The sequence below is a fragment of the Chiroxiphia lanceolata genome, chromosome 2, assembly GCF_009829145.1.
Source record: "Chiroxiphia lanceolata isolate bChiLan1 chromosome 2, bChiLan1.pri, whole genome shotgun sequence".
NCBI classification, from domain to species: Eukaryota; Metazoa; Chordata; class Aves; order Passeriformes; family Pipridae; genus Chiroxiphia; species Chiroxiphia lanceolata.
Window position 1 is genome coordinate 110,886,162 of NC_045638.1, and position 12,566 is coordinate 110,898,727.

Genomic DNA, 12,566 nt, shown 5'->3' on the forward strand with positions numbered 1-12,566 from the left:
GCTTCTCAGTTCTTCTCTGCAGTGCATGTCGCACTTCAAGGCTCTTTCAAGTAAGAGTCTATCAACTTCCTCCTTCCAGGAGGTCTCAAAGGAGTTTTGGGGGTCTGGTATCAGTTCTTACCCCCAAGAACTCTGTAGAACTCAGCTGCTGACTCTCCTTCCCTCAGGTCTCCTTCCAGGAGTCCCTTCTCTGGTGCTGCATGTCTTTGTTGCTTCTTCGGTTCAGTTCTGGCTGCTGCTTTCTCCGACCACTGCCACGGCCACTGCCCACGATGGAGAAAACATCTCCCAGCATAACTACAGACACTTAGTCCAGTCTAACACTGTTCCAAGTCTCTGCAGTCCCCCCAGCCGGGGGCTGGGAGGCCTCAGAGGCCCCAAGGGGCTCAGAGCCCCTTCCTCGTGGCCTTTCACAACATGGCCACTTCTTCTAACCTCCTCAAACTACAACTCTTCTCTTCCGGTCTGGTTGTGATATGTTTACATTTTTTGCAGGAGCGCTCATTGGACAGAAATTCAAAACTTCCAGGGGTTTCCACCCCTTGGGGTCTACCACTTTTCTTATCCTCTGGGGGAAAACAAAGTCCAAACCACTACAAGGGGATATTTCATTTTATCAACAATAAGTAACGAGGCTGATGAAACAACCCTCTCCACAGGATGGTTGAATCTATTTATTGTAATTCAAAGGAACTGGAAGTGTTTTTAACCATAAGACACCTACACTGACTGTATGCCATTTTTATACCTTTTAAATAATTTTAAAACTGCAAAAAAAGCATTTGTAGAGCTAGAACAGTCTCTAGTATGTACTGAAGATTCTGTTACAACGATGACAATGCTCCATGAGAAATAATCATGCCAAATTCCCTGGTCATAAATATAACCCTTCTTTGCAAACTAATTATGACAAGGTAAAGGGTGAGGGGAAAGAAAAGGGAAGAGTCTAATTCAGTGAGCAACTTCAGATTTCATATCTTTGGTAACCAATACTACTATGCTTAAGAGGGAGAGCACCTGAGTGTGCACACGCACATATGTTGAAATATGACAGTAAGTTTCAAAGAAATCAGTTTTTAGTTTCTCTGCATTTTCTCATTCACTCTGAAGTCTCATTAGGACAACCAGCTTTCCTAGCAGTAGCATTTAGTGGGATCTTCTAGCAGTAGTAACAAATTACTTCAGTTCTCCAGTTAGCACGAACTTGGTAAGTAAGGCAAACAGAAAATCTAGAGTAAAATAAGACTATGCATCTTCAAAAATTAGGCAGGGGGGCATTCAAACTTTCAGTGTTCTTCAACTGACTGTAATGGCTGAGCAAGTAATATAACAACCTTGTAAAGTAGCTAAAACAGCTGTTCGTGTTTTCCTTAAGCAGAGATACCTACATTATAAAAAGGAGCACACCTGCATGCAACTTTGACCTAACTGCAAAGAAATTTTTCCTAAATTATGCTACATTTTTGGTAAAACATGCTTTAGAGGCAGTTTCTAGTAATCCAGACTCACTATGCAGCTGCAACAAGCATTGAAAGAGTCAGGTTCAAGGTAAACCTATCACTGATAAATGGTAGGTTTCAAGATGCATTAGCAACAGCACTCCTATTAAAAGTTACCCTAGAACTTTGGTGGCAAAAGAGAAATAAGTTTGTCTCAGAGAAATATTATTTGAAATAAAGATTTGCCAAGTCACTGACTAGCAAACACAACCAGCTTCATTTGTATTTGACTTTTTCCTAATGTCCTGAAAAAACTGTAGAGTAGAGAAAGGGAGATGAATATAACCCTGCAGCTATTGTTGCTGCTCTTGACATGAACAGGCTCCTACAAACTGCTACATAACAGACACCCACAAGATCCAGAGATACAATTTTCCTCAAAAAGGAGTAACTGGAAAAAAAAAAAAGAAAAAGCACTTGAATCAAACTATCACACACCAGTAACCGAATTTTTTCTTAACTGGGTGCATCCATTCACCAGATAAGCCTGAGAGACTCAAATATATGAAGCAGCTGCAGCCACCTTCCAGTCTGCTAATGCACCTTTTCAAAACTTTTATTGCTCTACTCAGTAAAATGACTTAGTTTTCCAAATGTTTATGTGATAGCCAAAACAGTCTTCAGCCCTTACTCTGAGGATAAAAGCATGGTTCCACTTTCTTCTCCCACCTGTAAAAGCTGACATTTATGGAGAGAATTACCCAGTTTCGTTTTGACAAGGACATGCCCTTTTCACATTCTTCAGGACCTCTCACCACTGGGGAACGTGTCACTGGTAGGCAGTAATCCAAAACCAGTTACATTCCTCAGAAACAAAACATGGAGCTGATTTAAGTAGGTCTCCAGTGATCAAAAGGCTGAGTTCAGGAAGTCAGGGAGAGGGAGGGAAATGGACTTGTAGCAGCCTCCGTCTGGAGGACACTACAGCCTGTTATCTGATCATCCCATCACACACCCTTCTGGGCTGCACTATCCAAACTTCATTCATCTGCAAACTAACTTTGAACAGGTACAGAGAGTCTCCATTTCAAAAATTTTGTGGGAATGGCATTTAAAGAATAGATGAAATCAGTCAACAAAAAAAAAAAAATAAATCCCCCAATTAAACAGGAGTTACATCTCTCATTTCACTGACTTGTAATTCACCTTTCTGCTGAGTTCCTGCTTATGCAAATTTATCTCCTTCCCATTTATGAAGATCCTACAGATCTGAATTACAGAGAAAATGTCATGTAATTTTAAATTACAAAGCTTCTTAGCACAGGGCTGTGTAACAGAGAATAGTTTTACCAGTCTCTAAAGTGCCTGAAACATTTTAATTCCTGAAAAATCAAGTGGCTAGTTATTTGATTAGGGAAAGTTACAGTCCCTGAAACATAATCAAACAGAATATGTTCATGGGGGTTCAAGTATATGTTTTGTTGATTTAATATACCACTCTTCACCAGCCAAAGGATCATTTTGTTTTTAAGGGTTTTTTGGGGATGGGGCATGGTTTCAAAGAAATAACCCCAGAAACTTAAGGAAATGCAGCTGCACAAATATTTTTATACCAAATAAAATAACATTATGGAAAAGATGTAACAAATCCCCAATGCTATGAGCAGACACATGGCATCTTCAAACATTTTGGAAGGGATACAAAAGGCAGAGATGGAGTAAGAGACTTACTTAATTCAATTTGCTGATAATAAATTGTATTTAGGTCGTGTTCAAAGGTATTAACCAAGGACTAACACTCTCACTACTGAAATACATATCAATAGGAGAAAAAGCAGCATCCTTTGGAGTAAATGACATGCAAATATCAGTCAAGTCACCAAAGAGAGGTCAAGGACTAGAAGGTGACAAAGCAGAGGGAAAACTATCTGCAATTCTATGATTTATGATTTTAGTCTCTCCCCCCTTGCAGCAATCAAATCTGTTTTAAAAGCCCTTTAAAATACACGGGTATTAAAAAGAGATAAAACAGCTTCTAACACAACATACTTTTGAAATCTCACTACATTTTCCTCCTTTGCAACTGTGGAATCTATGCACAGTGTACTTAAGGAAGATGTCCACCTTAGTACATAGGTAACAAATTCTCTTTGTGGATTATCTCAAAGATGAGCACTGGAACTCTTAAAAAAATATAAAAATGAACTGCATGGAGGAGTAACAGAGCTGAAAATTTACTTTTAGCACTAAACTGAATCTGAAGTCAAGTCTACAACATCCATTGAACAGTGAAGGAATTTCATCTAATTGAAGGTGTTACTAAATGAGGTGATGGAAGAGAAGTGATAAGTTCCCGATCATGTTATGAAACAAACTGGTGCAGACAAGAGCTGCCTCTTCCAGCTATGTGTAAAACATGCTGCTATTTCCTATGTTTCACAGAAGGGTTTTGGTTAAAACTGCAGCATCAAAGCATATAGACAAGTACTCTGAATGATCTTCTGTACTTCATGGAAAGTAGAAACCAAATAAAGGCAATTTTCCCCTGTAAACACACAAAAATTAAACTATAACGTAAGGATTTCTAAAACAGCAATTGTGGATGGCTACATGTATACAAATGTAAATGCTGTGTTGCTCAGCCCAGGTGTACCGAGAAATTAATCAAAACAGTTTGCTGATTTGCAGCAATCCACTGTGAATGCAGCTACAGTTCATAATGACAAGAGCATCACAGCTACAGTGCAGAGCTTTTTAATTTAATGCAAATTTATTCCACCAGCCTTCAACTCTTTCCTTGTTCCTCACCTCTTCTGTGCTATTTAAAGCGGTTCGGTGCTTTTCCATTGTCACATCACTACCTTTTTTACCAAAATACTAACCTTTTCTGTTAAAATTCTTTGTCTATGATCTCCTGGTATACAATTAAAACTGTATGCCATTATACCTACAAATCTTATTTCCAGATATAGAGTGTGATTTTTTTTTCTTGCCCTTACAGCATTCTTGGTGGTTATTTTCTGACACTAGCTCTCGATACAAGGGTTCGTGAGATCCATTTTGAGTTGGCTTAACAATTTAATGCTACATTATTGTTAATTGGTGTAGGTTTAAGTGCTTTTAAGAAGAATTATTTTTTTTTTTTGGTCTTGAGTGTTGGCAGAAGCTCTTAAAAAAAATTTGTGGTGATATCAGTATTTTGCATTCTGACCCTGTCAGACTGTCTATTATAATCACATGAAGACGACTTGAGATAGGGGTGACAAACACGTTTAGCAACTGTGTACCAGTACATTGATGTCACAGTGCACCAATCACTGAAGTCCACCTCAGCTTTCTGGGTTCTGATGAAAAGGTGTGGAAGACACAGAAACACTACATGCATTTCAAACATTACTTCAAGGTGCATCCCAAACCAAAAGACCATGGAATAAGCACAGAGCATTAAAACTCATTTTAAGAACCAACGAGAAGTGTGAAAAATGAAACAACAGCATCAGATAAAAATCAAAATCTCATAAACATTAATGGCCACTTAAAATTACACCTCCGAGATACAAGGTATAATGTTTGGAAGTAACCAATCAGCACATGATTTAAACAGGTTATACATTTACTGGACAAGCATACTTCCAGCTACCCAAACACTGATTAGTTTTATCACTAGAAGTGGTTAACAAGGAAACAGCATGGTCATAGATCTTAATCATATGTATCTACTCTAATACAGGTGAAGCTTGAGATCCTTGTGGTATAATTATGAAAGTCCCTGGGGTTTGTCTTGAATGTGAGCAACACTAGGAAAAGGGTTCACGTAAATTCACAAATTTATAGTTTATTTCCTTTACCTCATGTGAGAATTATGAAAACCTAGCCCTTCTTCTAAAGGTATACACAGACGGTGGTGCTTAACTTATCTAAAAGATAGGAGCCTCATCAGAGCTAGATAGCAACATGATTCATTTAGTCAGCAGAGATCAGTGTTTTCCGAGTGACTCACCCAGGTCTGTGCTAGCTCTTCAACATGTCACCAGATGAATTGCTACACATTACAAAGGAGGCCTATCAAAGTAACTTAAAAATAGATACCTAACTTTGTATTGTTAGGCTTCCTCTCATACTTTAGTACCCCAAAACTGATATTTTTTGACCTACACTTGGCCCTCCATATGAATGCCTAAAACACTTAAATGCACACTCTCTTCCTCTAAAAGAAAAGTAGAGTTTAAAGGGTATACAGGAAGAGATAAGCATTACAAGGTGATGTGAAGATACTTGACTGCACCTTCCGCTGGCCAAATACTTAAAACTAGAGAGATAATTTGTGGGCCAGCTCTTTTAGAGAAAAAAAAAATTCATTTTGTGTTTCTAAATGTCATCCTTCTTTCTAGTGTTTATTTGTGCAAGAAAAATTCCAAATGTACCCTTTTTAGACAAAATCCTGCCTAGCCTGCCTCCTATTACACATTACAGTTTGCATGGTTCTCTGGAGAGGAAAAAACATCTATAAATTGAAATTGAGTATATGAAATCTAACAAACATTGTGCAATCATAACTGCATGGAAGCATAAAAGTAGTGAGAACGCACAAAACCGTCTGAATTTCTACAGTGATATGATACATCTTCTGACTCTTTTTCCACTTTCCTACCTCTGTATAAATAATAATTAACCGTGTAACTCCTTCATTGCTTTTAAGCCGCTGCCTCAGAGGCAGCTCACACTTATTTTTATCTTCGAATAACATCAAAGCGAGAGGCTGTTACCAAAGAGTGGGGAGTAGGGGAAAGAAAAAAGAAGGACTTACTTGCCACCTCCAGCGATGCATTATGACTTACAGCTTCCCCGAGGTAATTCCTTGCCACACACACATAGACCCCTTCGTCCGGCCGGCTCTTGCGCCCGTGGACGATGCGCAGGAAGAACAAAGAGCCGCTGGGCAGCAGCATGCGGTGGGAGCGCGGGTCATCCTTGTCCGTCTCCACTCTCTCGCCCCCCTTGTACCACTCGATGGTGGGGGTGGGCCTGCCCTCCGCTTTGCAGTTTAAAGTTGCCGGCTCTCCTTTGGAAACGATGAGATCGGAAGGATGTTCGACGATTCGAGGCGGGAAGTCCTCCTGTCGAAGACGGGAACCTGCGAGACAAACAAACAAAAAGAAAAAAGCAGAGTTTTCTTAGGAAGTTGTTGCCAGCTACGGTCACCGTACTTTTGCAAAACAGCTACTTAACCATCACCTCGTAGAGCAGCATTTATTAAGACCAGCTATTAACATCCTGAAGTGAACAAAAGAAAATCTTTACGCACTTCATCAAGCACAAGGTTCTCCCAAGTGAATATGTCCAAAAGCATTTTTCAACAGGGGACCTGTATTAGTGAAGTTGATGTCTCAGAGTCTTTTGATTTTTTTGATTTTTCTAATTGTTATAAGTTATAAGTAGTTATGTAGAAAATGTAGGTTTTGTAAGCAGCTGCATTTATTCCCTTACCCTTAGCACAGCAGACACACATTCCCCAACCCTCTCACCCCAATTCCCCATATCAATTCTCCTAAATTCCATTAGAATGTTCAGTCTCTCTCCAAGGTAAGCCGCCTTCTGTCTGAGAACATCTAATCCATAGCCTGAACTGCAGGGTACAGTCAAGAACGGGGTGACCGTGTGCCCTTTGTGCTCCAAGGAAGTTGAAGTGATGAAGAAAAGGGCCTCAAAAAGATCCCAGACCCAATTCCCAAGGCGTGGGGCAGGGGGTGGACTGGGGCAAAAGCCAGTGGGTGGAAAAACCTGGGATTGGATGGACAGTATTATAAATTGTAACACCTGAGACAGACGGTTTGTAACCCCTATGCCTTAGAGGCATGATTAAATCCTTTTTTTTACCTTACCTCCATACTAAGTTGCCTCGGGCTTTTTTTTTCTCCCTGAGTTTTCTTCAGGCAACAAAGTAAACTGCCATATTCCTAAATCATATCAATTTATTTATTTATTTAGTCATGTATACAGATTTACACAGCCATGCATATGCATATCTAGAATTACGAAAAACTAGTCCTACAGATACTCTACAGACATCAGACCACCTTGACCAGCAAAACTGGTACTGCTCTAATCCATAACCCAAAGTCATAGTCAACCTCATTCAACCTTTTGCAAAGTCCATTAATTCATGCAATGTCTACAGAGTAACTCTACCATTTCCAGTACCCACAAAGTTGCTTTATTTTGCTTCTACTATTGTCTCTTTTTAGTCCCTTGTTAAGCAGTACCATAAGAGGTACAAATGCACAGACTGTCTGAGCGCTGCTTATGCCTCAGGGTAAATCAGAGAACATTTTACATTATAAAAACGTTATTGTCTCCAATCTAGAAAACTGATCCAATGTGAGATGAGGGTATCCAGGATAAAAGAAGAGTTACAAGCAAACAAGATACTTTTCTAGAAAAGCATTCTGTTTCAAACTAATTCAAAATGCAAGCTGATAAAAACTGGCATGCAAAAAAAACCCTGTGATTGTCTGGATAGATATATACCACAGAAGTATATGACAAGCAATTCAGTGCCCAAGAATTCCAAATAGGGAATAAAGAGGTATCAAAATTTTAGAGTTTTAAACTGTTAAACTCAAATTCAAATTGCTGTTCCCCTTATTTCTCTCTTGAAGCACAACTTTGCCATGGATACAATTAAGTCTCTTGGGTCACTAAATCCTGATTATTAAAATCTTGGATGCCAAGATTCTTTATTAACATTAATAACGTGAGGTTTGAACAGCTGTGAAGCACCAAAAAGAAATGCAAGATCTATTCTTTGCAGGCTAATAGACCATAAATTGATATGGAAACAGGGAAAAGGGAGTCCCAGGGACTTCTGTTTTCAATATATGCTAAATATGTGCATGTAATATATACACACACACACGTTTACATATATATATAATAAAAATATCCTCAAATGTACAAATTTTATTTCCTATTTTCTTCACCTCAAGATAATCAATGCAAATTAAACGTTACACTAATCAGCTAGCACTAACCACCCATTCACAAATCTCTGGTAGCAGGGCTTGACTACACTGAAACATGTTGGCATTTTGCATGCAGTCAAAGAAGATAGTTTATATGTAATGATCAATAATGCTCCTGTAAAGTTAACTCAAACAGCAATAAACTTAATCTTTAGGAAATATGTGTAGTACCATATTGCAAGATTTTTTTGGTACCTAAATCAAACAAGTAATTACATTTTGCAATTACTTTTACCTCCAACATGCCTGAGACATGGCAACCAATATATGGGTAGATGGAACAGAAGCCAGGAAGGTCACAAACCCTTTTGCTGGCTACACAGCACTGCACAACACAATCCTGCACATCACTCTAAAGCCAGATTTTGAGCTGGACCTTCAACAGGTCCAGGTCCAGGCCAAACCCAGTGAAAGAAGAAAAGAAAATGGTGCAAATCAGCACCGATCTGTTGCAGTATCTAAAGAAACCTCTGATATACTTCCATGTGCCCTGAGAATGCATCCCAGCCACTGCAAATTGTACTTGTGTCTACTCATCCTGAATTCTCACACAGCTTCTGTGAAAAGCCCCATTCAATATTTCTGTGAAAAGCCTCATTCAATATTTCTGCCCTCACAACTGGGCTGACCAATTTTAGATCTCTTTTCAAGGTAAAAATGCCTTGACAGGGATTAAAAAGCGTATTTTGTTTATATTTTTACTCACTTCCTATGTACCTCACAAGGAAAGGCACAGAAAGAAAGGATTACAGAGCTAAAAATCAATCCCTCTAAGTCACTCTGGAAATATAAAAAGCCAATTTCAATGTAAGATGTTTAAAGGCAGTTAAGAACTGTTTTAAAAAAACAAACAAAGTTTTCACATATGCTAGTATGTGTGGTGTTTGCATTTTCACAGACAATGCTGGCCAACCAGCACACAGTATAGTACAAACCTCCTATTGTTTCTGTCAGCCTGGCCCAGACCACAAATAAATGAAATACCACTTTCAGATGTATTGTATGCACGTTTTCCACACTGACATTTAAGTGGCTTTACACTAACTTCAAGTACTGTACAGACTGAAAATATAAAGACTGACCTCTAAACTTCGTTGAAAACTGAGACTCAAAACCATAAAGGGGTAGGGGAGGGAGGAGAAATTCCTTCAGGATGGTCCAGGAATGCTCATATACATTTTATCTTTGCTGGCTAACATTGGAGGAGATAAATAACAGAAAGGTACATTAATTTTATTCTTTTTTTTTAATCCTAGCATTTTGTAAAGTACCATTTCTCTAGCAAATTACATGAAGCTGCTTAAAGCAAAAAGGGACAAAAGTTGTATGATTAGTTGACTGGCACCTAGTCAGCGTTAAACACAGATTTACTGACAACTGCCTGAAGGGTATAATGGCCTTGACAACCAAGTTATAATCTTTCTACACATCTATACTTTTTCTTTTTTTTTTTTAACCTTTCTTTTCTTCTAGCTGGTTATTTAAGCTGCATTTTCGTTTTATTGAGAAGAAGCAGCTTCAATTATCAACATAAATCTTAGAGTGGGCACCAATCCTGTAATTTTCCTGTCAAAAAGCCTTCCCAAGAGGATATTTGATAAAAAAAATAGAAGCAGAACACCTATCACATGCTGGATCTGCCATTAAATATACAACAGAGCTGCTTTTCTGTCCCCTAAAGATGACAGCACTGGGTTAGAGGAACTAACCAACTTGTGTTCTTTGCCTTTATTATAATTCAAGTCTTTCATAAAAAGTCAATAGGATGCCACCAATTAAAGCATGCCATACTAATTATTTCATGTTGCTACTTTAAAGAACAATTATATGAAGTCATGTTTCCAGTTTCTTGGACTGTGCCACAACAATTTTTACAAGAATTCAGACGCTGACACACACAGATGTGCGGGTTCAAAGAAAACTTACATTAGATGAATAACAAACTCGTAGAGGCAAGATTTGCCTTTGTCCCCTCCTTAAAACTTCCTGTGGGTAGCACATACAAACACAACTTATTGAAAAACCAGTAGGGAATGAGTTCATGCAAAAACTACTGATATTAAGGGTTCAAGCACTGTGTAACTCCTTGCGTACAAACACTTTCTCCTTTAGGGGGAAAACAAAAAAGTTGTGTGCTATTGGAACAAACTACCTCAAATTTGATCCATGCAGCCTAAGGCAGTTAAAAATCAAAACCATATCTACAGTCGATCTAAACCTGAGCTCAGATGGATATGGAAAACCTCATTTCTCAAGATCTATATATCTAAATTGTAATTTATCACAATGCTTATAAAATACTCCATGACAGACTGTGTCTTTAGCCAAATTCCAAAGAGGCAGTACACTCCTGGCTCCATTCCTTTTCCATTTCACAGATATAACATTTAACACTGACTTTCAAGCACAAGATCTCTTCTCTTTTTCTTTTTCCTCTAAGTATTGAAAGGCTATGTAAGATCTGAGTAAGTGGCTTAACTGCTGCCAAAGTTATTAGTAAAATGTTAACAAACAAAACCACAGGTTTAAAAGCAGTGTTTGGTGATCCTTGCAAACAATAGTACATAAGAACTTTCCCAATTCCCCAGCGTCTTCACCATTAACTGCTTTCAGAAACTTTTCAGCAAGTGGGGGGGAATATTTTTGCATTTGAGTATGTTGACTGGAAAGATGTCCCACAACTCTCTTGATACAGTGGTTAGAAATCTTTTTCTAATCTTCAGGTTAAATATACCCTAAATCGTAAATACCTCATTCTTTCTGGCTTCAATTGCCCTGCAGTTCAGATCTCACCAAACACTTCTTGGAATTTTATCCCTTTGACATGCAGATTTCAACCTTTTCCTTTTTTACCATCCTCTTGGATTCTGTGTTCTTGCTGCTGTTAGAAGTCAACAAACCAATTTCATCTGGTTTTCTCCCCTGTAAGATTCGCTCACCTTTTCCTTGTTTTAAATTCTACTTTGAGTTTATCCTTTTTGAACATGGAAGACTCAATCCCAAGCAGACTTTCAATACTATTTCAAGCACACGCTACAAAATAATATCACATTATACTACAGGGGAAAAATAATTAAAGGAAAAATCAAAGTATTTTTCTGAAAGTGGCTTTTCTGCTTCAATACCTGCAGCTAACCTAACCTACTGGATTTGCCTGGTTGCACAGACAAAAAATAATCTGCAAAGAAAAACAATAGAACAAGGAAGATCCACAGAGATTTTGTCCCATTGATTTTCTTTCTCTCAATTTCTCCCTGTTTTTAGTAATATATCTTTGTATACTTTCCTTGTGCAGCTTCAATAAACATCTGACTTCCTGAGCTTTGTAGCCTACAAGAATACTGCATATTAAGAAGCAACTATTTTGACATTTCCATTGCAGATGTTGAAGTCTTCCCTTCGTAACCAAAACATGAAGCAATTAATAAAGACAGTAACGCTCTGCCTATTTAGATTTCCTCAGAATAGTCAATTGTGTCAGAACAGAAATGTCATTGTTTACTTCTACCCTGACTTAAAACAAAAGAGTAAAAACTGCATTTAACTGATATTTCTGGAACACTGACTGGAGAATGACATTGATCACTGTGTCACTTTGGACTCAGGAAAGTAGGTGTTTGACAGACTTTTATTTACAACAGCTGTTCCTCTCTAACAGCTGAGCATTGAACATATATTCTAGAAAAATATAAAGTTACACTTTTTACCTAAATCCTGCCATTACTTTGCCCAGTCACAACTGTGAACATTCCTATAATTCCTTTAAAAGGATGCCATCCTTTATGAACTCAACCATTCACCAGCACACTAAGGAAAAAATGAATAGCTGGAACGTACCAGCACTGTCACATCAGTTGATTAATGCCCACACGGGACTACAGGTTTATTGAAATGCATTTCAAGAGACGTTTAATGGTTCCAAATACTGATCTGGGAACAGGTCCAGTTCTTTTCAATAGAGACCATAAAATGTGACAAGCAAGGCTCCCACCTTGGATCAGGAGAAGGTGCAATTTCCCTACGTGTTTCCAAGGAAGAGTAAATGCCCCATATCTTTTTCTGAGCGCACACAGGTGAGCAAGATGTAACTGAAAAGCCCTGAACA

The 12,566-nt window shown here is 38.3% G+C and overlaps 1 protein-coding gene across 6 annotated transcripts in view; it reads right to left on the reverse strand.

Moving 5' to 3' along the window:
• The window catches only part of ROBO1 (roundabout guidance receptor 1), a 711,169-nt gene that overhangs the window by 253,985 nt on the left and 444,618 nt on the right, over positions 1-12,566 (reverse strand). For all 6 annotated transcript variants that reach the window (XM_032679893.1, XM_032679894.1, XM_032679895.1 and 3 more), the window contains one exon: positions 6,247-6,573. In XM_032679893.1, coding sequence (XP_032535784.1) covers positions 6,247-6,573 — 327 coding nt within the window. The remainder of the gene's footprint in view (positions 1-6,246; positions 6,574-12,566) is intronic.